This window comes from Phoxinus phoxinus (assembly GCF_949152265.1).
Source record: "Phoxinus phoxinus genome assembly, chromosome: 13".
NCBI lineage: Eukaryota > Metazoa > Chordata > Actinopteri > Cypriniformes > Leuciscidae > Phoxinus > Phoxinus phoxinus.
In genome coordinates, this window is record NC_136888.1 from 7,339,410 (window position 1) to 7,362,710 (window position 23,301).

General features: G+C 38.9%; 1 protein-coding gene across 3 annotated transcripts in view; it reads left to right on the forward strand.

Annotated features, from left to right (window-relative positions):
- tiam2a (TIAM Rac1 associated GEF 2a) overlaps positions 1 to 23,301 on the forward strand; it is a 97,964-nt gene that overhangs the window by 36,480 nt on the left and 38,183 nt on the right. For 2 of the 3 annotated variants that reach the window (XM_079632569.1, XM_079632570.1), the window contains exons 7-15: positions 2,654 to 2,839; positions 3,861 to 4,007; positions 4,719 to 4,763; positions 10,283 to 10,339; positions 11,795 to 11,962; positions 16,507 to 16,611; positions 16,722 to 16,800; positions 16,917 to 17,006; positions 17,180 to 17,392. In XM_079632569.1, coding sequence (XP_079488695.1) covers positions 2,654 to 2,839; positions 3,861 to 4,007; positions 4,719 to 4,763; positions 10,283 to 10,339; positions 11,795 to 11,962; positions 16,507 to 16,611; positions 16,722 to 16,800; positions 16,917 to 17,006; positions 17,180 to 17,392 — 1,090 coding nt within the window. The remainder of the gene's footprint in view (positions 1 to 2,653; positions 2,840 to 3,860; positions 4,008 to 4,718; positions 4,764 to 10,282; positions 10,340 to 11,794; positions 11,963 to 16,506; positions 16,612 to 16,721; positions 16,801 to 16,916; positions 17,007 to 17,179; positions 17,393 to 23,301) is intronic. The other variant, XM_079632571.1, reaches the window with a different exon arrangement.

Consider the following 23,301-nt stretch of genomic DNA (forward strand, 5'->3'; position numbering starts at 1 on the left):
CCACTGCAACTTAACTAAACATATGCCTTGTATATGAATCAGGGAAAAGGTCAGATAAACGAATGAAAGGGAAATCTGTAGAACTACACATTTAGAACTACAATCAGAAATGTTTCCCATCCAGAAGTAGTAAGCATTGCTTATTTATTTCAAATACATATACATCAGAAGGCAAAACGAAATTTGGCCAAACTCATGCATAATCTAGTTTACTTATTAAGTGTCAAATTCAGCATCTTTCAGAAACTCAGTGACACGAAGCATTGAATGACAATATAAAAAATCATAAAAAGTATCAATCTTCATTATAAGCTCATTATCATCCTGGTAACTCTTAATTGCAACTTTGTTTCAAGTCTCAGAAGTTTTCACTGACTTTATGTCAGTGAGTATATGTACACATTTGATGTTTGTGTGTCCTAATGGCCTGGTGGGAACATTAATCTGAACATTAAACAACTAATCTGTCTTCGTATAGCTTTTTGTAAATGTTCTTAAACCAAAAATGTTCATCAGTGATTGCATATCAAGAGCATGGACACATTTGTGTGCATCTTGTTTTGTGATTTCACCGTAACGATTAGAGAGACTCTGCTCCCCGCAACAGCGCTAGATTGAAGCGCTCGTCTATATGTGAAGACTGTGCTGACCCGCGAGGCAACACTTTTCAAAAACAACACATTTCAGCGCCAGATTGCCTCTTATTGAACACAAACTAACTAAATGAGTACTCCACTAGACAACTGGAGATGTTTCCTTTGCATTAGGTACATCCATGCCGTGAGATGCTAAAAAAAAAGTGGTGGGGACAGAATCGACCCTGGCAAAAAGTGGTGGGGACATGTCCCACCCGCAAATGAAGCCTATGTGCATCAGACAGTCAATGAACAGACTGTGTGAGAACTTTCAACTTTTATATCTTCACCTAATCAACACCGGTATCTATCAGTTAATGCTGTATCAAATACCCTGGGACACAATTAGAACAAATTTCTCAAACCGGTTCCAAGACTTAGGCAAGCTAGTGTGTTCCTAATGGGCTCTGAGCTGCAGCGAACAGGCCTCTCTTTTTGTAGTAATGGGAGGATGCTGGTATCCAGTGTCACACTCCTAAAACTGCACTACTGTGTTAGGGTAAGTTCCCATGACTTATGGTTACTTATTCCCATGACCCATGATTAACAGCACAGTGTCTATCCAGCCTCATTATACTTGTTTTAACAAGCAGTGTGGGTTTGAGTTGGTAGGATTTATAAAACCAAAAGTCAAGAAACCGTAATGGCACAGTGTCTCTAGACTCATTGCCAGTGGTATGATGCTGAAAGCCTAAATCAAAGCATACAGGCTACACACAAAAGTAACATCAATGCCAAAGTGCCGTAATTGATTATCTGCAGTGTTTGACATACACTTTTTTGCTCGACCCCCTGTGGCTAGTGGTTTTCCAAAGTTTCTAGCCACTCAGCATTTTAATTACATGCGTTTTCTTTCTCAACTGTTTACATTCACTTAAAATATAACTGACTGGCATTTTGACATTGTTTTGTGTCTATTTGACCATTTATACACAATAAGCAGCAAAAAGAACTTAATTTAGTATTGAGAGGCGGCTTTATGTGCTGTGGGTTTGAGCACAACATCTGCGGGAGTTAGTAACATTATATGCAATCCCACGCCAAAATTCAACCAACAACCCTGTAACACCAACAATATTCATCTGGAGCAAATGAAAGGAGTGACTGAGGAGAGGGGGTTTGTTTGTGTGTCACTTGCTGCCGGTGAGATGAGAGAACGAGAAAGCGCAGCTGGTGTTTTGAATCTATTCTGCTGAAAATGAGTATTGGACCCTTTCAGATATTTCAGCATTGATATGTAATAAAAAATCTATTTTTTGACAGCACTACATTGCACTTTATCATTTCAGATGCCTCTTTAAAAGACTACATTTAAAAAATGTATATTCTATCAAATAAAAAAAATCCAAAGTGGCTAGTATGAATGACTGCTTGACACGCCGCTGCTGAAATACTCATGTGTTCATGTCAAGCCCTGATTAGCTGTGTGATTTATTTTTTATCTATTGCTAAATTACATTTTTGTATTTATTTTTCATAAAAATAATGAGTGAACAATATACAATTACGTTATTGGTGTAGATAGACTTTTATTAATTGTGGCCTCAGATGGTGTAGAAAGGGCCTATGATACATTAAAACAAAACAAACACTTGTCATGTTACATGTCAGACAGACAATCTCTTCCTGTTTAAGTGGGAGGTTCTTGTCTGCAATATTGACAAGTCTAGTTGAATGTCTAGCTTTGTGAGATGAGTGTTTTTCATCTGAAAACTGATAATGTTCATAGAGCTGTGACTAAAGGCCCTGGCATGTTCCTTTTCCTTCATCTGTTTTGTCAAAAAATCAAAGCATTCAATCCAATTGTTTCCCCAGTGAGATTTTGGCAATTGAAGATTGGAGGAAAAAACTCCCTTTATGCCCCACTCACATCTGAGAGCAATTACAGCCGCAGAGATCCATTACTCACTGTTTCTGCCACCATAGATCACAGATGATTCTTGTGAAAGGAAGTTTGTTAGCTGGTGGATACGATGCTCTTCCTCACCAACATTTTTTTTTTTTAAATTTGCGGACAGATCCAACAGTGGGAACAGAATCTTGAGCGCTTCAACATGGACCTTTTCCGCATGCGCTGCTACCTGGCCAGTCTGCAGGGCAGCGAGTTACCCAATCCCAAGAGCCTCCTGGCCACGGCCAGCCGCCCAACCAAAGCTGCACTGGCCCGACTGGGAATCTTCTCCGTCTCCTCCTTCCACGCACTGGTTAGTATCCTTGAACGCTACAGTTACAGCCCACTTTTTTTAGTGGTTCTGGAAATATTATTTCTAATTAATTTTCTCCATGAAGATCTAAAAATCACAGAAAATCACTTCCAATGACAGTGCTTTAAAACAAAGTTTGCAAAGGTACATAAGTTATAAACTACTAAGCATTTAACTACTCATCCCATGAAGCATTGTAAATTACACGATTGAAGCAAACCAACAGTACAATATAACAGTGCTGGGCAACGATTAATCTGAATTAATCGCGATTAATCGCATCCAAAATATAAGTTTGTGTTTACATAATATATGTGTATGTACTGTGTATAATTATTTTGTATATATATATAAATCCACACATATGCATGTATATAGAAATATTTGCATTTATATACTGTATAATTATACGTCATTTAAATTATATATAAATATTTTATTTATATATATATATTTATTTTTTCTTTTATATATATATATATATATAAAAGAAAAAATCTTAAATGTATATATATATACAAAATAATTATACACAGTACACACACATAGAGTTTTTGTGTAATATTATGTAAAGACAAACTTTTATTTTGGATGCGATAAATTACGATTAATCATTGCCCTGCACTAAAATATTTTAGTTGTTTTGCTTCAATCGCGTAATTTGCAATGCTTCATGGGAGTCCGTATTTGCTGCTGAGCTTTTTTGGCATGATTCTCATTTCCATGGCGACAGTGACTACTCTGATTGATGGATCAGGACTGTGGGTATTCTAGTTTATCATAGGGAATTCAGCTATTATACACTTTTTATTTTTTATTTTTATTAAGTTGTGACCATTATTGTTAAAAATTCAACAATTAATGGAGATAATAAACTGTTGTGCTCTACTGAAATTCTCTTCACCTGAAATGACTGCAAGCGGATGCCATATCCTCCATTTAATTTGTAACATTTTCATTTCCAAAACTGAAATCCTTGCCTAGTTACCATCAACACCAATCTCTCTCTGTTGCTCTACAGATCTGTTCCAGAGACGAGGCCACAATGCGAAAGCGTTCTCTGTCTCTCTCCCATCGAGGTCGCAGTAAGAAAGGGGTCTTTTCATCCCTGAAGGGCCTGGATACTCTTACCAAGCGAGGTCATGAAAAGAAGGCTTCTGTCTCTCAGGTACTGCACTCACTCTGTCTGACTTAAACAGTCGTGACTGTGTGCCGTTACACCAATGCTCGGAAAACACATTTGCATATCAATTTTCCTACCTTTTATGTTTTGAAAACTCAGCGTCATGCTGGTGGGAAATTCCTTCCACAGGTGCAAATAACAGGACTTTGATAAATAAAGACTGTCTAAAGGTAGTAATTACAGAGCTGTCAGGATTAAAAATGTTGTTCTTTCTCCCATATCCACCTCCTTTCTCAGAAATGCACCAAGATAATAAACGGGCTATTTTAGGATGTACGGTTTCATTTCTGGTTATCAAGTGTAAAGCCTTGCGACTTTGATGGAGCTCATGATGTGTCCTCCCTGTTGAGGTGTTTCTGCACTGTGCTAATAATGGTGGTAAATCGGCAGTTAAGGATCTGCGCTGGGCCGTTTGTTTAAACCCAGAGAGGGGTGACCCATGAGCCGCAGAAGTTTATAGATTTCCTGTCATGACCGTGCCCTTGAGCAAGGCATTTAATAGCAGGTTGTGCAGGGGGACTGTCTCTACAATTAGAGCACTGTGTTGTTCAGAATAAAAAGTGGCAGCTAAATAAGTAACTAATGCTTGTTTTGTTGAGTCTGTTGCACTTCTTTGCCTCCCAGTGAACTACCTTGGTCTGTATACAAAATGGAGAATCCCTAATTGTTTTCTTTTGGCTTTGTCCCTGTGAAAAGGATTTCAGTGATTTGAGCTGCTGTTCTTACAGTGGTCTTCCTCAGGTAAGGGATGCTGGTTTGCTGGATCACAGCTAGTATAGCATGGCTCCTTGTAGAACTATAGATGCTTCTGAAGTTTGACCCCTTGTTGACCTGCAAAAAATAGCTAGTGAGCTACCTACTAAGGGTGCTCCGATTGATCAGGCGCCGGTCGTTATTGGCCGATAATAGCTTTCTGTATTTTGATCAGTGGTCTCTATAAAGGCCGATCAGAAGAGCCAGATTACGCAAGACTCGCTAGACATTTTCTCTATGCGCAGCTAAACTTGCTTCACAACATTCACCGGTCTGGCAGTTCTGCCAGGTGTTTGAAAGGACAATACATTTGCAACGTCTTTGGAGACATTACAACAACAGCAACCCTACACCAATGACAGCAAGAAACTAGAGCTGTGATATATAAGTGCATGTTTTTCCTTCACAGCGGTGCGCTTTCATTCCTGGTTGCCATTGAAGTCCATTAAAAATGTCCAAACATGTCCAAATCAGCTAGATCAGTGATTGTCATGAAATACAGTCTACTGTTGCTAAACTGCAGGACGTGCTCCATTTAAAAAATAAAAATAAAGAGTTATTTAAACTACATTAATCCGTGAAATCCGTGATCTCGAGTGGCTTTGTGTGCGTGCGCTCCGAGACTTAGTTGGAGACAGACAAGCAAAGTGAACGGTCAAATACACACAGAAATATGTCAAAATGCCCAACTTGGTGAGTATTCGCTTTAACAGTTGTGAAATAAGTTGCATGTATAACAGTATATTTGGATCCGTACATTAGCTCTTAAAGCCTAACAGTCCTGCTGCAGTCTGTGTCATTAATGTTAATCAAACAACACAAGACAAACAGGAAACACTCATTGCCTTTAGTAGATGTAGTGGGAATAATCTATATTTTATATTAGAGAAGACTACGCAGTGTTTTTACATTTGCTCACTTTCCGTTGATAAAGACTGTTCTGTTTTTAATTTATATTATTTATTTCACAGCAATGCTATATTTTTTAAACTCTAAGCTGTTCCTAATCATCTAAGAGAGGGAATGTTGCACATGTTGCTTGCCAATAAATAAAGAGTTGGCAATTCATGATACTTTCTCATCGTTTTTTTATTTTTATACTTAAAATACATTGTTGTTAAAGGATTAGTTCACTTTCAAATAAAAATGTCCTGATAATTTACTCACCGCCATGCCATCCAAGATGTCCATGTCTTTCTTTCTTCAGTCGAAAATAAATTAAGGTTTTTGAGGAAAACATTCCATGGATTTTTCTCCATTTAATGGACTTCAATGGCAACCAACTATTCAAATGTTCAAATGCGATGCGCTACATATTACGGTCATCACGTTGGGAAGGTCACAATTTAAAAAATAATAATAATAATAATAATAATAAATTCAAACAAAGATGTCGGACGATTTTGAAGTTGGAGGAGAAAATGAGATGAGTTTTTCGCCCTTCCCTACCTTTTTGAACCGGAGTACACATAACTTGATGAACCGAAGTACTCATAACAGATGACGTGACGCGTGACCTTTCCAACGTGATGACGCAATGCGTGGCGCATCTCAGAGATGGTACACGACGGGCATTTGTGGTTAAAAAGTATATAAAAAATGTTTTGTGTGAAAATGACCGATTGTTTCGCTAGATAAGACCCTTATTTCTCAACTGGGATCGTGTCGAGACTTTGAAGCTGCATTGAGACGGACATTTGAACCTTCTTTGAACATTTGAATAGTTGGCTGCCATTGAAGTCCATTATATGGAGAAAAATCCTGGAATATTTTCCTCAAAAACCTTAATTTAATTTCGACTGAAGAAAGAAAGACATGGATATCTTGGATGGCATGGGGGTGAGTAAATTATCAGAATTTTTTTTTAAAGTTAACTAATTTTTTAAGAATAGTATTATTTATTATTGTGATCATCATATCGGCCAATACTGCTTCCAGTGATCATAATCTGTGATTGGACCAACATTTTCTGATTGGAGCGTCCTTGCTACCTAGCTAGAAAACATTTTAAGGCGTCATTGATGCGATTCTAGAGCTTTTCTTTCTTTCTTTTTTTCACCTCATTTTGGCCAACTTCTAAAGCAAAATCGCCTATACTGTATGCTTCTCAGATCAAGCAATTCCAGAATATATTGCAATAGTGGTGATTTTTTTTCATCCGAAAACAACAATCAATACAAAAAAAATATCCATTGAAAATAATCGAATAAAAATGCATTAGGAGTACATTGGTGAACCAAACTGGCTCTTGCATCGACTAGATCTCCAAATAGTATGCTAAAATATTATAATATAAACCTTTATAAATGTCTAAATTGCTTTTTATAGAGTAATGACCTGGAATGTCCATAAAGATAATAAATGGAAGGTTGTCTGGGATAATATTGCTACAACCTCTAGAAATCAAAATCATCAAATGATTATATGCAGATTGATCTAATTCACAGATTGTATTGCATACCACTAAAACGTTTTCAGAAGTAAAGATCTTCCACTCCAAACTGCCAGATTTATTAATAATTTGAACATATTATTATATGCCTATATACTGACACATTAGTTTGACACACTGCAGTGACCATTTAAAAATGTTTTACACTGAAGTAATCGACACATGTTGTTATATGTTCGAACTTACAGTATAAAATGCCTCTGAAAACCAATTCCAGGGGCCAAATTTCTGCCCTTAATAAAGAAATGTAAAATTCTTAATTTCTGTCACTAAATTAATCCGGTAGCATCTTGCTAGCATCCAGTAGCGAAAAGCATCCAATCACTGAGATGAAGTCCCTGTCCCTCCCTGACACGTCGTGTAATGGGAGATCCAGCCAGCTTGGCTAACAAACCCCATTTTCATTTCACACCACAGAAGGCAGAGGTGTGGAGACAGACAGAGGGAGAAATGTATGAATTATTAAAAGCCATATGTGGTAAATTGCAGCCTGCTATACTCTACCCCGCAGGGACACAGATGGTTGCTATAAGAGCCCTATGATAGTTGCTAAATATTAAACAGGCCAACCTTTTGCTAAGGATGCTGCGGTAGCCATCAAGTCAAAGTGTCTTTTGTGTCTCTTTCTCCCTCTTTGTCTTCCACTTAGTTTTGAGAACATCAATCAATCTTTTAGCCCATGTTTGTTTTCACTAATTAGCTAATCATTAGTTACTCGTCCTTGACATTAATCCCGTTTAGCCTTGGGTTTGACAATTATATATTTATATGTATACTCTAATGTCAAAAGTTTGGTCAGTAAGTTTATTTATTTATTTTTTTGAAAAAGAAATAAATTATACCTTCATTTAGCAATGATGGATTAAGTTGATCAAAAAACAATAAAGACAATTTTACAAAAAAAATTATATTTCAAATAAAGGCTTTTCTTTGAATCCTGGGAAAAATTAGCAGCACAACTGTTTTCAACATGGATGATAGTAAGAATTGTTTCCTGAGCAGCGAATCAGAATCTTAGAATGATTTCTGGAGGATCATGTGACACTGAAGACTGCAGGAATGATGCTTAAAATTCAGTTTTGATCGTAGGAATAAATTACATTTTTAAAAACGTATTAAAATAATACATTTTAAATTACGGTAACTGTTTTATGTATTGTAGCACAATATAACTGTCCTTATTATATTTTTTATAAAATAATAAGCCTTTAGTGAGCATTAGAGATGTTTTTTCCAGGTTTTTCAGTCAATAGAATTTTTGTCCAATATTTCCCCAAGATTTGCAGTCTTTATTACAGAATAAATTGATAAAATTATCTTTCCCTTTATTCCAATTTAGACATAAGATTACCTTGAAATTATGAGTAGCCTATCAGCATCATTGTTGCCAATACCTATTTTACAAAGGTAAACATTGTTGAATATTTTTTGGTTGAATATTAAATAAACACGATACAATGTATGCCTTGATTAATCCCATTATAATGGTCGGGTGATGGTGCTAGATGCTCACGATCATCTCTTGCTTTAGGCATAATAAGCTGTCTGGGTGGGAGAGTTCAAAATACAAAAGTAAATCAAATAATGTTTATTTTTAATTATTGATGTGATTTTTTTACGATTAATGATTATGAACAAATTAGGTTACCGGAAACCATGGAAAAACAATAATAAATGCATTAATATAACATCAGTAAAACTACAAAGCTGAGACAGAAGTATGTATAATTATAATGTAAAGTTACCATGACTCTTTTTATTTTATTTTTTTAAGTAAGCTACAAAAATAACAGTTGTTTCTGCGACACACGGTGTAAGCTACAAAAATAAAAGCAGCATATATGACAGTTGTTTCTGCGACAGCTCTTATGCACGGTCTAATGTCAGTGTCGAAATTCCTCGCTTCGCTTCGTTCACTCCTTGCTGTCTGACAGTGCGTTTGTAACGATCAATCATGTTGTTTAGTTCAGTTTTCCCTGTTTTCTGTTAGCCTGAATTCTGCTTGTTTGTTTCCATGTTTGCTAATTAAGTTGCACACCTGTTCCATGTTAGCTTGATATTATCCCTGTATATTTAAGACAATAGTTCCTTCTGTTGCTTGTTCTGTGTCGTTTATGTTGTTGCGGATGTGTTTCTACGTAGTTTACTCCTGCGTGCTATTTTTAATAAACCATTTGTGTTGAATTCTCGGGAATTTCGCAATTTCGGAAACCGCAACAGGGTCAAGAACGAGGCTCAATTCCTGTGCTAGAGTCAGTCCCTACTCTAGGGCTATTCAGAATCGAGTTATCCACTTCCCATCATTACATTTTTAACTGTTGTGTATATCATGAGTAATACAATTTTCCTTGGTATTTTAAGATTATGGTCCCATGTGAGATGTCAGATTATCCTCTCTTCTCTTCACACATTAATTTGCTCCAACATTTTTACATTTGCATCACTCCTGATGTGAAAGAGCCTCAAAAATGTCTCATTTCACATGCAAAGAGGTCATTTACAGCTCTTCAAGGCAAATCAGCGAAAAAACACCCTCTCTGTTTCTGAGGCTCAAAGTGAGGAAAAATATCAGTAAAAACTAACATTATAAATGGGTCTCAGGGAAAATATCAAAAATGTTTTTGACCACATGTCAGGGAGGGACGCTATTATCCAAAGCGACTTAAATGAAGAAAATCAGAAGCGATCTATTATAAACACTTACAATATTTGAGTCCACAATAGTATATGTTAGATTAATGGAGGTTGGCGGACTGTTCCAATGCAAAGAAACAATGATGGTGAATATTTAAAAAAAGCCTATAAAACAATGACCTGAACCTACTGTCCTACTAACCATTCTAATACCCTTTACTTCCAGTGAAGCCTTCAAGCTTTTGTTTAAGATCAAAATAGATTCACTACAGGAAATTTGCTTGCAGAGTTTTTTTTTTTAGCAACGAAATTATAGTTTGTCTGCTGCAGTGTTTGTAACCATGGCTCTGTTCTGTCTGACCAAATATGACTAAGAGTTTAATGACTATGCAGTGATACGTTTTCTTCCTTCTTGTTTTAGGTCTTTGACAGTGATGTTGGAGGACATCCAAACACCATTCCTCCTTGTAGTTTTAAGGTACGTTACTGTGTACTTTTAAGTCCTGCCAACTAGAAAAAGCTCTGTTTTACAGTTGAAGACTTCAGAAGCAAAAGCCTCTAAATGCCATCTGAAATTTTCTTCTAGAATGATCATTTTTATCAAGCTTGTATGCTTATGTTCAGTGTTTATGTTTCACTTTAATGGCAATGAAAATGACCTATTAATTGTCATTAAATTTAAATTACTGAACCTAAATATAACAAGCTTGATAAAAATGCTCATTTTAGAAGAAAATTTCAGATGGCACTTAATTACAGATGTTTTTTGCTTCTGAAGTCTTCAGTTATAATTTACTTTACTTACATTAGTAATGTTTTTTTGTTCACCGTACAGTATGTCACAAACATTTTATTGTAGCTGATAGATGGTCACATTTTGATGGGTATTTTGTTGTGTTGCTGGTTATGAGGACACTTGTCCAGAACTGAGAACTTTTGTGTCTCATGAGGAGAAAATGTGTCTGATTTTGTACACATCAGATTTATATAGTTTCCGGTCTCGTTTCAAACAAACACGTTCTATGGAATGAGAAACGTGTATAATTTGTGATTTCTTGTCTATGGTTCCTCACTGGACGCCACTTCAGTAATCCACGGTGACCAACACACCCATGTTGCTGAGAGACCTAAGAGTTATTCTCGACAGCAAGTCTTTTCTTCATCATCATTCCATCTTTAGTTTGTTCCGGGTGGAGGTTAGCCTCCATGAATGATTTTTCCCACTTTGCAGAGGAAAGTCTGAAGGCTCTGGTGCTGAGTGCCACACACACACACACACACACACACACACACACACACACACACACTGAGGACTGTATACTGGGCGGTTGCCCTTGGCTGCTCTTTTGGAAAGTTGACCGTTACTGTGTTAAATGAATGCACACTCATTCTGCTGCTGGTCAGGGCTTCATTCACACCACTCACTGGACAAACAGAGGGTTATACAGCTGCTCTTAGGTAACTCTCTTTCCCTGGCTAAAAAAGGCCATTACTTCATTGAGTGGGATGTGTGGACAGTCTGTACCTGTGGAACTGAGACAAGACGTGTTTTCTCTGGTGTGTGAATGTTTGTTTCCGACACCAAAGACGTAATCCCCAATGAAAGAACCATGGTGTATTTTGTTTTTTAGTGACACATCCTTAAACAAGCATAGATCGATGCCACTGAACGCCATGCTATGAGTCATGGAACAAGTCAGTGTCATATGCTTTAGTTTTAGATTAATTTAGAAGTGCTTATACTTGCCTATAAATCCTTTCGTTTCTAAAAATCTTTAAATGTACATGTAACTCTGTCTTAAATACAAATAATAAATAAGAAGGCATGATAAACTGTGTTATTAATTGGTAACTAACTAACCAGGGAGTAAAGTAATATTCAAAAAGTCTTTGTAAAATGTTTAATCTTTGTCATCCTCATCCTCTTTCACAGCGGTTGGGTAGTTTGGCTAATGTTTACTCAGTCATGCCACCTGAAGGCAGCCAGTGGGATTGCAGCCAGGAAAACACAACATGCGTCTATATGCCAGATTACCAGACGGTTACGGTTTATCTGAAAAGTCATCACACTGTCATGGATGTCTTGGCTGAGACCTGCAGGGTAAGATCAGTGCGTTCAACATAGCGTTCAGATTAATTACCTCTGATTTACCAACACACACATTTAGATTTGTCTGAGTCAGCGTATACAGACACACTATTGTATCACCCCTTTACCTGAGGCTATGGGTGACATTATAAAAGACAGCATCTGGGGAAATTCATTAATAGATGACATTATGCTTTCTGCATGACAGCTGTCTTAGTCTGATATCTGTGACGGCAGGCTGACATTGCTTCAGCTACTGGCTTTTCCCACACAAATCAATTTCACACAGTCTTCCACTACCTTCACTACCATACACTACCTTCATTACCTTCACTACCATACACTACCTTCACTACCTTCACTACCATACACTACCTTCACTACCATACACTACCTTCACTACCATACACTACCTTCACTACCTTCACTACCATACACTACCTTCACTACCATACACTACCTTCACTACCTTCATTACCATACACTACCTTCACTACCTTCACTACCATACACTACCTTCACTACCATACACTACCTTCACTACCATACACTACCACATACACTACCTTCACTACCATACACTACCTTCACTACCATACACTACCATACACTACCTTCACTACCATACACTACCGTTCAAAAGTGTCAGTAAGATTTTTGACCTTTTCTTTGAAAAAAAGTATCTTATACTCCTCAAGACTTATTTGATCAAATATACAGAAACAGTAATATTGTGAAATATTGTTTCAGTTTAAAAGAATTTCTGTAATTACATCTTATCCTAACCTTACCCGTATCCACCTCAATAGCAGCACAGGTTTTTCAATACAACATCAACACAATAAGTTCATTGTACTTAACTCTTTTTTTTTTGACGCAAGTACATAATAGTTAAAGACGCCTAATATAAAGTGTGACCTTTTAAAATAGCTTTTTTATTTATTCCTGTGATGGCAAAGCTTAATTTTCCGTATCATTACTCCAGTCTTTAGTGACACATGATCCTTCAGAAATCATTCTAATATCTGATTTGGTGCTCAAGAAAAATGTCTTATTACATTTCTTATGAATATTGAAAACTTTTTCAAAAACTACACAATATTTTGGTGGAATCCATGACACGTTTTTGTCTTTTTTGTAACTTTACTGTACGTTTGATCAAATGAATGCATCCTTACAAAATAAAAGTATTATTATTATTTTAAATCTTACTTTACTTAAATCAAACTTCTGAACGGTAGTGTAGTTTACCCGTTCACTGATATGCCAGTGACTGACCATTGTCAAGTTTGTGCTAAAGAAAGAAAGTCCTGAAAATGTCTTGAATGGCAAATCTCAGCTACATTGATGTACAGTAGCTTATATTGTGTTGTCAAAGAATTTTATGTTACGAAGGTGAGGAAGGACGAACCCAATCGCAGACAGTAGTCAAGGCAACACGATTTATTATACAAAAAACAGGGAAAACAAAGCCCACGAGGGGGCAAAACAGGACAGGACTAAGGTGACTAACTAGACAAAGACACTGACAAAATACTAGAAGACAAACAACTGATACTAGAAATAGCTCAACAAGGTTACTCACAAACTTGACATGGATTAACAATGAACCGACACAGGACAGCAAACACAAGGGGATTCAATAGGGAGACTAATGATAACAAAACAGGTGACACAGGTAAAGCAATAATGACAAAACGAGGATAACAAGGAGGGCGGGGCTAGAGGACGAGACAACACAAGCACATGGCCCAACAAAAGGCCATGTGTTTGCACATGAAACATGGGTCTGCCATGATCCTGCCACAAGACCAGGAAAAACAAAGACATGATGGCAGAATCATGACAGAACCCCCACCTTAAGGAGCGGCTACCAGACGCTCCACAAGGAGACATCAAACACGGGACAAGACTGACATAGACATGAACCAACAAAACATGACAAATAACAACAACGGCAAACATGAATAAACAATTACAGGGTTGGGGTGCAAAATCAAAAACAATAAACAAGGCAGAGGAGGTGGGGGAAACACAAAGTCCTTAGGGGGCAGTCCAGGGTGGCTGGGAGGACTGGGGGTCTTGTGTCCTTGGGACGAGGGCTGAGGACGGGGAATCCGGGGGGACTTGGTTGGAGACACACGAGGAACAGTCTTGGGGGAAACAATTCGGGGCTGAGTGCAGACAGGGCTGACCGGGGAAACACAAGGCGACTTGATAGGGACAACAGGGGGAGACGATACGGGACGAATCTTGATGGGGGAAACAGTAGGAGATGAAGCAGGACTCAAGACAGGGGATGTAGTAGGTGGCTGGGCAGTGGAGAGAGGCAATGCAGCAGCAGGCTGCGGAGCTGGAACCGGGTCATAGAACTCTGCAGACGAATCAGAACCAGCGCTCCTCACATCAGACTCGGAAGACGCGCTTCTCATGTCTGATTCAGGATTCGCATTCACTGCAACCGACTCAGGAACAGCGTTCTCTGCAACCGACTCAGGAACAGCGTTCTCTGCAGCTCTAGGCACGGGGTCTGGGGACAAGACAGGCTTGACAGGGACTTCTAGGATTTGGACGAGACGTGACAAATAATCAGACAGGGTCTTGGCAGCAATGACGACAGGCATCTCCTGACTAGCTGAAACTGACTGTAACACTGCTTTAGCAGCAGAATCGGCCGCGGCTCTCTCTTCAGCTCTCACGACTGCAGACTCATGAGCAACCCTCTCTGCTGCCGGCACTGGAACAGCGTTGACTGAAGCGGGCACTTGAACAGCGTTGACTGAAGCGGGCTCTGGAACAGCGTTGACTGAAGCGGGCTCTGGAACAGCGTTGACTGAAGCGGGCTCTGGAACAGCGTTGACTGAAGCGGGCTCTGGAACAGCGTTGACTGAAGCGGGCTCTGGAACAGCGTTGACTGAAGCGGGCTCTGGAACAGCGTTGACTGAAGCGGGCTCTGGAACAGCGTTGACTGAAGCGGGCTCTGGAACAGCGTTGACTGAAGCGGGCTCTGGAACAGCGTTGACTGAAGCGGGCTCTGGAACAGCGTTGACTGAAGCGGGCTCTGGAACAGCGTTGACTGAAGCGGGCTCTGGAACAGCGTTGACTGGAAGAGCCATCGCGGACTCAAGGGGAGACAGAGATGGAGGACAGAAAGCTCCCTTCTTCCTCTTCTTTCTCCTTGGCCGCGGAGCAGAGACCAAAACCAGGCTTGTGACCGGTAGGGGAATCTCAGCAGGGACCGTAACTGGTGCTGGGAGGACAGACTCTGGCAGGGTTGACTCCGTCGCTGAAGACTCCGAAGCAGACTCCCACGAGATCCGTCTCCCTCGCTTGCCGCGGAGACTTACAGGGCCGGATGACGCTTTAGGAGTCGAAGTGGGGCACCCCTGTTCCTCCTGCGTAACAACGCCTAAGATGCGACTCTCCTGGATCACAGGCAGACGGGCAGAGGGTGGAGATCCCAAGGAAGTAGTGTGTTGATCCTCCTGGGAGAAATGATCCCAGAGTCGGGCATAGTTCCTCAGGATCCACTCACCCTCGGACGGGATCGGACAGTTGACCCTCTCTCTGTCGGTGGGGGCCGACAACCACCATTGTTCCGGTTGTAGCCGGGAGGACATGCTGTCTGCTGGGTTCCTCTTTGGTCGGTTCATTCTGTTACGAAGGTGAGGAAGGACGAACCCAATCGCAGACAGTAGTCAAGGCAACACGATTTATTATACAAAAAACAGGGAAAACAAAGCCCACGAGGGGGCAAAACAGGACAGGACTAAGGTGACTAACTAGACAAAGACACTGACAAAATACTAGAAGACAAACAACTGATACTAGAAATAGCTCAACAAGGTTACTCACAAACTTGACATGGATTAACAATGAACCGACACAGGACAGCAAACACAAGGGGATTAAATAGGGAGACTAATGATAACAAAACAGGTGACACAGGTAAAGCAATAATGACAAAACGAGGATAACAAGGAGGGCGGGGCTAGAGGACGAGACAACACAAGCACATGGCCCAACAAAAGGCCATGTGTTTGCACATGAAACATGGGTCTGCCATGATCCTGCCACAAGACCAGGAAAAACAAAGACATGATGGCAGAATCATGACATTTTACATATACAAATAATTCACCCAAAATAAATATAGTCAGCATTTACTAAACCTTATCTCATTCCACTCTAAAATGACCTTCTGTGGAACAGAAATGTAGATGTTTTGAAGAGTTCACACTGCTCTTTATCTTACAACAAAAACATACAGTGACCTTCATTTCAGCACCATATTCCAACTATCCTGAAGTCACATGATTTAGTTGTTATTGACTTAAAATGTTGCCCTCTACTTAACGTTTACATATTTGGCAGATGCCCAAAACATTGCATTCAAGATACACATCTTATCAGTTCTTGCTTTCCATGGGAATTGAACCCATGACCAGTTGCTAGTGCCATGCTCACACAAATTGGTGCACACAGTCTTGATGCTATACCTTTTATTTGTTGTATGTGGAAAGGGCTGAATCTTAAGATAGATTTCCCTCTCGTAGCTCATAGGCCTGGACCCCAGCATGCACTGTTTACGGCTGAGAAGGTGTGAAGGAGACGTAATGGAGGTATCAACACCATCAGCTGTTGAGCTTCTGCAGAACTTGGTAAGATATTGATAATGCCAAAGCTTAACATGTTCAATGGATAATGTCTCGGCTTATAAAAGTTAAAGTTGGTGACTTGTGCACTTACTGAGACGTCTTTGTCACCCTAGTCTTATGATGAGCTGGAGGTCTGCCAACTGAGCGTCTACACTCTGCACATGTCTAGACCCAGTCTAACTGGTGACTTTGGTAAGCAAGTCATTGCAAAGGGGAAATTTAAGTGGCTGTTTTTAAGCTCATCTGGGACTGATGGCACTTCATGATGCATGCCGTTTCTCACAGTTTTTTTTTTTCTTTTCCTCAAGGGTTTGCTGTTACAGGCTATGTAGACAACCTCAAAAACAGCCGTATCGTTGTCAGTGAAGTTCTCCCTGATGGGCTTGCTTTCAGCGAAGGTACTTTTGCTTCTGTAGATACAGCTTTTATCTCTGAGGTTATGTAGGTTATGCTGTTTGGATATGTTATCCAAACAAAGACCAAAAGATGTCCTGTAGTGAAGACACCAGTTTTATAACTGGGTATTATAACTTTAGTTTCCTTCATTCCTGTTGTTTTATATCATTGATAGGTCTGAGGCCTGGAGATGAGATCATGGTCCTGAATGGTTGTGAGGTGTCTTCTCTGGACCTGGCTCTGATACAGACTTTATTCAGCGATCAGAGTCTGCAACTGACCGTGAAACGTCATCCGCCCTCCATTCGGCTCAGTTCAGACACTGCAAACACACAGTCTCTGCAGAGGGATAACCTCCAAAACCACCAAAGAGCCAAGTCCTCAACAGGTACAGAAGACATATATGTACTACATATGTTCCAGTTTTTGTGTCAGCACATAAATGTATTCTCACACAGTGAATTCAATGCTCAATGACAAAACTTTGAAAGGCTAGAAAGATTGAAAAGTCAAGGCAAGTCACCTTTATTTATATAGAGCTTTTTACAATATTGATTGTTTCAAATCTGAGATAACAGGAAAATAATGCAAAAAAGTTTGTTTCGGTTGTACAGCAGATCTAGAAGAAAATAGTGTCATAGTCCAGCTTAGGTATAAGTTCAGTGATGGTTCATTTTTGTTGTAAAAAAGTTATTAATTTAGTTAATTTGTATATATAGCCGCTCTGGAGAAAACAGTGATGTTATCGTCCAGCTCAGTTCAGTTCTCATATAACGGTGTCGATGCAGGAAGATCAATAATATTGTTCAATATTAAATGTCCCCAAGCAAGCCGAAAGCCAAAGGCGACGGTGTGTGTGAAGTGAAGAATACTTGGCCCTTAAAGTAACTACATGGACTTAACATAGGTTTAGGGTTAGGTCATGGTTAGTACCAAGTTATTACCCAGTTATTGTAATTACCATAGTACTGAAAGTACCTAGTATGTACAGGAATGTAAAATTAAGTGCTGCCAACATCCCTCTTATAATCACTCTACAGAAATCTGTCTTAAAGAGACCACTTTACATGATTCAGTCAATTCTCAATGGTTAAAGTGAAATCCCAACCTACATTTATTTTCCCTTTTATTTCCCTCATTCCGCATTTAAGAAATAAATTGTGTTGTAAACGTATGTTAACTTGAAGCTATCACGTGTAGTTTTTTGTACACTTTAGTTTGGGTTTAGTTTGGGTAGTTAATCATAACTACTTGCTTATTAGCTTGCTTGTTACTAGCATATTGCCTGCTTATTAGTTCTTATAAAGTACATATTAATGCCATTCTGCATTATAAGGAGGTAGGGCTGAACGATACATCGAATTTTCATCGTCATTGCGATATGAACTCCCGCGATGAACACATCGCAACAGACAGCCTGACACGATGAATAATGCCTGGTTCAGATTAGCACTAATTTACACGTTTTTGACTCCTAAAATCTTGTCGTGGACAAGAAACATGTCAGACTACACGTTGCTTTCCGACCAGTCATCCCGTGCCGTCACACACACACATTCACTCGCAAACAGTCACTCGCACGCACAGACACACAAACACACACACTCACTGTCCCTCGCTCACTCGCTCACTCGTATGGCGTTCCGATCGGTTCTTTAATATGACTTTGCAGCACGCACTCGTCTCAATGAACGTCTCACTCAACGTCTTAATTTTTTTTTTTATTCTGCTATTTATTCCATTCATTTTAAGACGCAGACGTGACGCAGACGTCACGCAGACGTCACGCTGACGTCACGTAAATCACGCGTAGCAGTGAAGTGTCAAGTCAGACGTTACACGTCATTCACGTGTGGCAGTGAAGTCATTTATTATAATTTTCTCTAACACGCACTGCACACGCTACTCAGCACTGCTCAGTGCAGTGCGCCAGCGATTGCGATCGGTTCTTTAATATGACTTTGCAACATGCACTCGTCTCACTTGCGTCTGCATTATAACGTGACGTCTGCGTCTGTGATTTATAGGATATTTATATATAGGATATTGTGTGTGTGTGTGTGTGTGTGTGTGTGTGTGTGTGTGTGTGTGTGTGTGTGTGTGTGTGTGTGTGTGTGTGTGTGTGTGTGTGTGTGTGTGTGTGTGTGTGTGTGTGTTCTTGTTTAACCCACATTTTGAGGGCCAAATGCCCCTACAAAGATAGAAATATGAAGAAACAAAATTGATATAGGCTATTTCATTTTTATAGCTTATTGTTGGGGTTGTTATTGTGTTTTTAATTTTTTTATAGTTTTAAAAGGCCTATAGGCTACAGCACTAAACTAGAAAACAGACAACTCGATCGCACAACCACTGTTTCTGTAGATCCTTTAAATAGAAGAATAGAATTGAAAAATACTATTTTTATTTTTTATATAATCCGTTTATAAACCGTTCTCACGAATTCTCAAACTGTTCCCTCGGTTTAATGCCCACGGATTAATAACCCGTATTAAACATTTAAAATATTCACAAATTAATATGGATTTTTTTTTTTTTTTTTTTTTTTACTGGTTTTCTAATGCCACATTTATTTTCCCCGCAGTGCTGAATGAGAATAACCATCTCTGGAACCATACAGAGAGGTGGTTTATAGGTGGTTTATAGGCTAATGATACTAAATGTGTCTGAAAAAATAACGAGGCATTTGAATTGTTTTTTTATTAATAAACAAGTAGCCTGGCCTATTTTGTAAATCAGTGTCGGCTGCAAACATATCTCCATCTCCGCTGTAAAGCAGATGCGCCTTTATAGAAATGCACCGTTCACGGATTACATAATCAGACAGTATTTGCTTTCGATTCGAATTTGTTCGTTTAAAAGTGGACATTTCAAGCTTTATTTAGTTTCAGTTAATTTTTGAGACGCGCTCATGTTCACGGAGATCATGAAAGCGCGCCTGATTGTTTTATTTTATTTTCTGTATGACCATAATTTTTTTTTTTAAGTAGGCCTATTTTAAGTTGTTTACTTTCCACTGTTGATAGGAAAATACAAGTGTTCGCGCCCGCGCCTCCGTGCCATGCAGTGCGCGCTCCACACCGCACAAACCCTTGGATATGCGTCAAAATCTCGTGTTTGTTTGTGATAATCAAATAAAACCCTGTATTATTATTGTCTAACCTTTATTATGACTGACATTTGACCAATTGCTTTGTTCCTTTTTTGGATAAAAGCGTCTTCTAAATATTGTTTGTTCTTTATTTATTTGTATTTTTTGTCATTCAACGAAATAACATCAGATAATCCTACAATAGGCTATAAGTGCAATAAAAAGTCGATAAAGTGCAATCCGTTATATCACCAGTCGTCAGGGACATAACAAATAATGTCCGTATAAACAATATGTGAGATGTAGTAAATAGTAGGCTACAGCAATGCATTCCCAACTATTAAAGTTGTGTATAGAGAGAATTGTGGTGTGTTGTGGCGGGCTGGGTATAAATAGGAGGAATGCTCGTTCAACAGTCTCACTGCAACTGGGATAAAAGCTGTGGGCCAATCTAGCTAAATATGTAGCCTTGGGCTGATAATATTAATTATAGGCTAATTATTATTATTAGTAGTATAAGCAAAGACATTTAGGCTAAATAATAATAATGAACTGTGCTCGCATTTCTCCTGAGGTGTAGGCCTATCTGTTTTTAAGTATAATTCTGATTATAACTGTCAGACCGCCTGTCAATCAAACTTCGGCGAAAATCTAAAACTAAATATTACAACACTAAAATTAAACATTACAAATATTATATATGTTAGTTAAATCAGCCCAAATGTTTACAACTACGTTCTTTTGTATTGGTCAAGAGACTCCTAGTGGTGAATAGTAGGCTACATACATGCTTTTTTATGATTTATTCATAAGTAGGCTATCTGTGGATATGTTGACAAGAAACAATGGCAAACACAAATTTTAACATGATCATTTGTGTAAATTAATATTTACTATTTGGAATAAAAAGCTATACATAAGCAAGGTAAAATCACTTAATTGCTAATAAAATACAATTGAAGATAAGTGGGGAAAAATAATAAAGAACGAATAAGTGTGTGGAATGTGCTGGAAACCAGCAGACGCAGACGAGACGAACGAGTGATGTGGCAGACGCAGACGAGACGTTCTGCAGACGCAGACGTCACGTTCGGCAGACGCAGACGTCACGTTCATTGAGACGAGTGCGTGCTGCAAAGTCATATTAAAGAACCGATCGGAACGCCATACACTCGCTCACTCACGCACGCACGCACACACACGCTCACACTTTCACTGGCGCACACACACACTCACTGTTGCACTCACTCACGTCTCGCCTCGCTCACATATTCAACCCGTCGTGGAGGACCGTTAAAGAATTAAACATGCTATAGTCTTTCTGTCGTGAGGCATCGCAGACGCGACGTAGGTTGTCGCCCACTATGACACACTATACGATGACACGATCGAATCTTGCGTCCCGACGCCCGTTGTTATTACGAATCTCCACGACACCCATACGCCAAACAGATCGTGCCAAAATCGTGTATTCTGAACCAGGCAGGTAATAAACCTTTGACCTATCACGCAAAAAACCTATTAAAGCACTAAGACATGGGAACAGTATAGTTAACAATCACATTTATCGCAAGTCATATCGTCATCGCAATATTAAACAATATTATCGCACATCGCAGCTTTTTCTCATATCGTGCAGCCCTATAAGGAGGCCTTCTTGAGGCCTTCTATACTTGGCATTCACATCACTTCACTTAATAGAGAATATGTGTTCCCCAAACTAAAGTGTAACCTAAGTTTCTAAGAAAATGCAGTTTAACCACTTTCTAAATTACGTAAGCAGCCCAGTTGACTATTTTCAAGCTTGCACGTTAGTTCACAGTTATATAGTATCTGCAGGACAGCTGGTGAGAAAAGAGGATCACTTTATTGCTGATGTTATACTTAAATTCAACATGGTGATGTTACTATCGGATTCTCTCTGTTCAGGCCCACAATCCGGCACTAAAGCTAACGTGCTGCAAAATTAATATCATTTTAATGTTTGAGAAATTGTAGGCCTATTTGTTCCTGGTTTGTCATCTCTGCCGTGCTGCGGTATTGAATATCAGATTATATCCTTTTCTAAAAATAACAGTCCACTGTGGTGTAGGCAGTGTTTTTTTTTATCAAACAAGGCCTAAATATATCATATACTCTAAATACATATGACAACTTTCTCTCTACTTGTTATGCGTTCAAACTGTTGTAGATATTTGACACTTGTCACACCTCACCCGTAAACTTCCTTCCCCATGACTTCCTCAAACTAGACTGTTGTCTGTACCACCTCAGTCATTTCTAAAAACTGTTAAGCAAAAGGCAGTGTAAATGCTGTAAGGAGGAACAGTGTTGCGTGCTGGATTTGAACCTGGCTGCTTTTGGGCTTGCCTGGTAGGTGTTTTGATTGAATGAATATCACAGCACATGTGTTGCTGTATTTATTTATGATGTTGGATAAAATGTGATGTTATAAAGTTAAAGTCATAACTTATACTAATTTTCTTTCAAACACTATAAACACAACTAAGGTTTAAAGTAATCATTGTGACATTGAAAAGGGTGATTTATTGTTGGTTTGCTGCTTTTGTCTCATTACGCAGCATCTTTGGTAAGCAGTGAGCAACAAGGTTTTCATGTACAGAGCATTGGTTAGTTACACGAGTGTTTCACAAGCCAAGCTTTTTTACCCCATAATAACTGTTGAAGGTTTGTGTGCCGCTTTATATTAGATGTCTTTAACTACGAAGCAATTATTTTAAAAAACAAAAACAAAACATTTGATTGATTGATTTACTTGATTTTCATGCATGTTGTTCTGCAGAAGTATTGGCAGATTGACATTTGCTGCTGTTATGGGTCGGGTTAGAGCTAGAGGAAGGTTTAGGTTTACATTACTTGACACATGGCAAACACGATGGTTTGAATACACAAGACTAATGACTAGACAAGGGACACCTGTGAACAGTGAAACCATGAACCCATGAAAACACATTGCAGGATCACATGACTAGAATAGGGGATCACATAACAGACATGAAACAAAACCAAAAACATGCTAAATGTTTTACTTGGAAACACATGATGGATAAATGAACTGTAATATTACAAGACAATTAAGTGAGATTTTAACTGTGGTTTTGTGATTATGTGAGTGCAAAGTTTGTAAAAAAAAGAAAAGAAAAGATAAACAAAGCTTAAAATGACGGCCCTTGCAATAGTCTCTT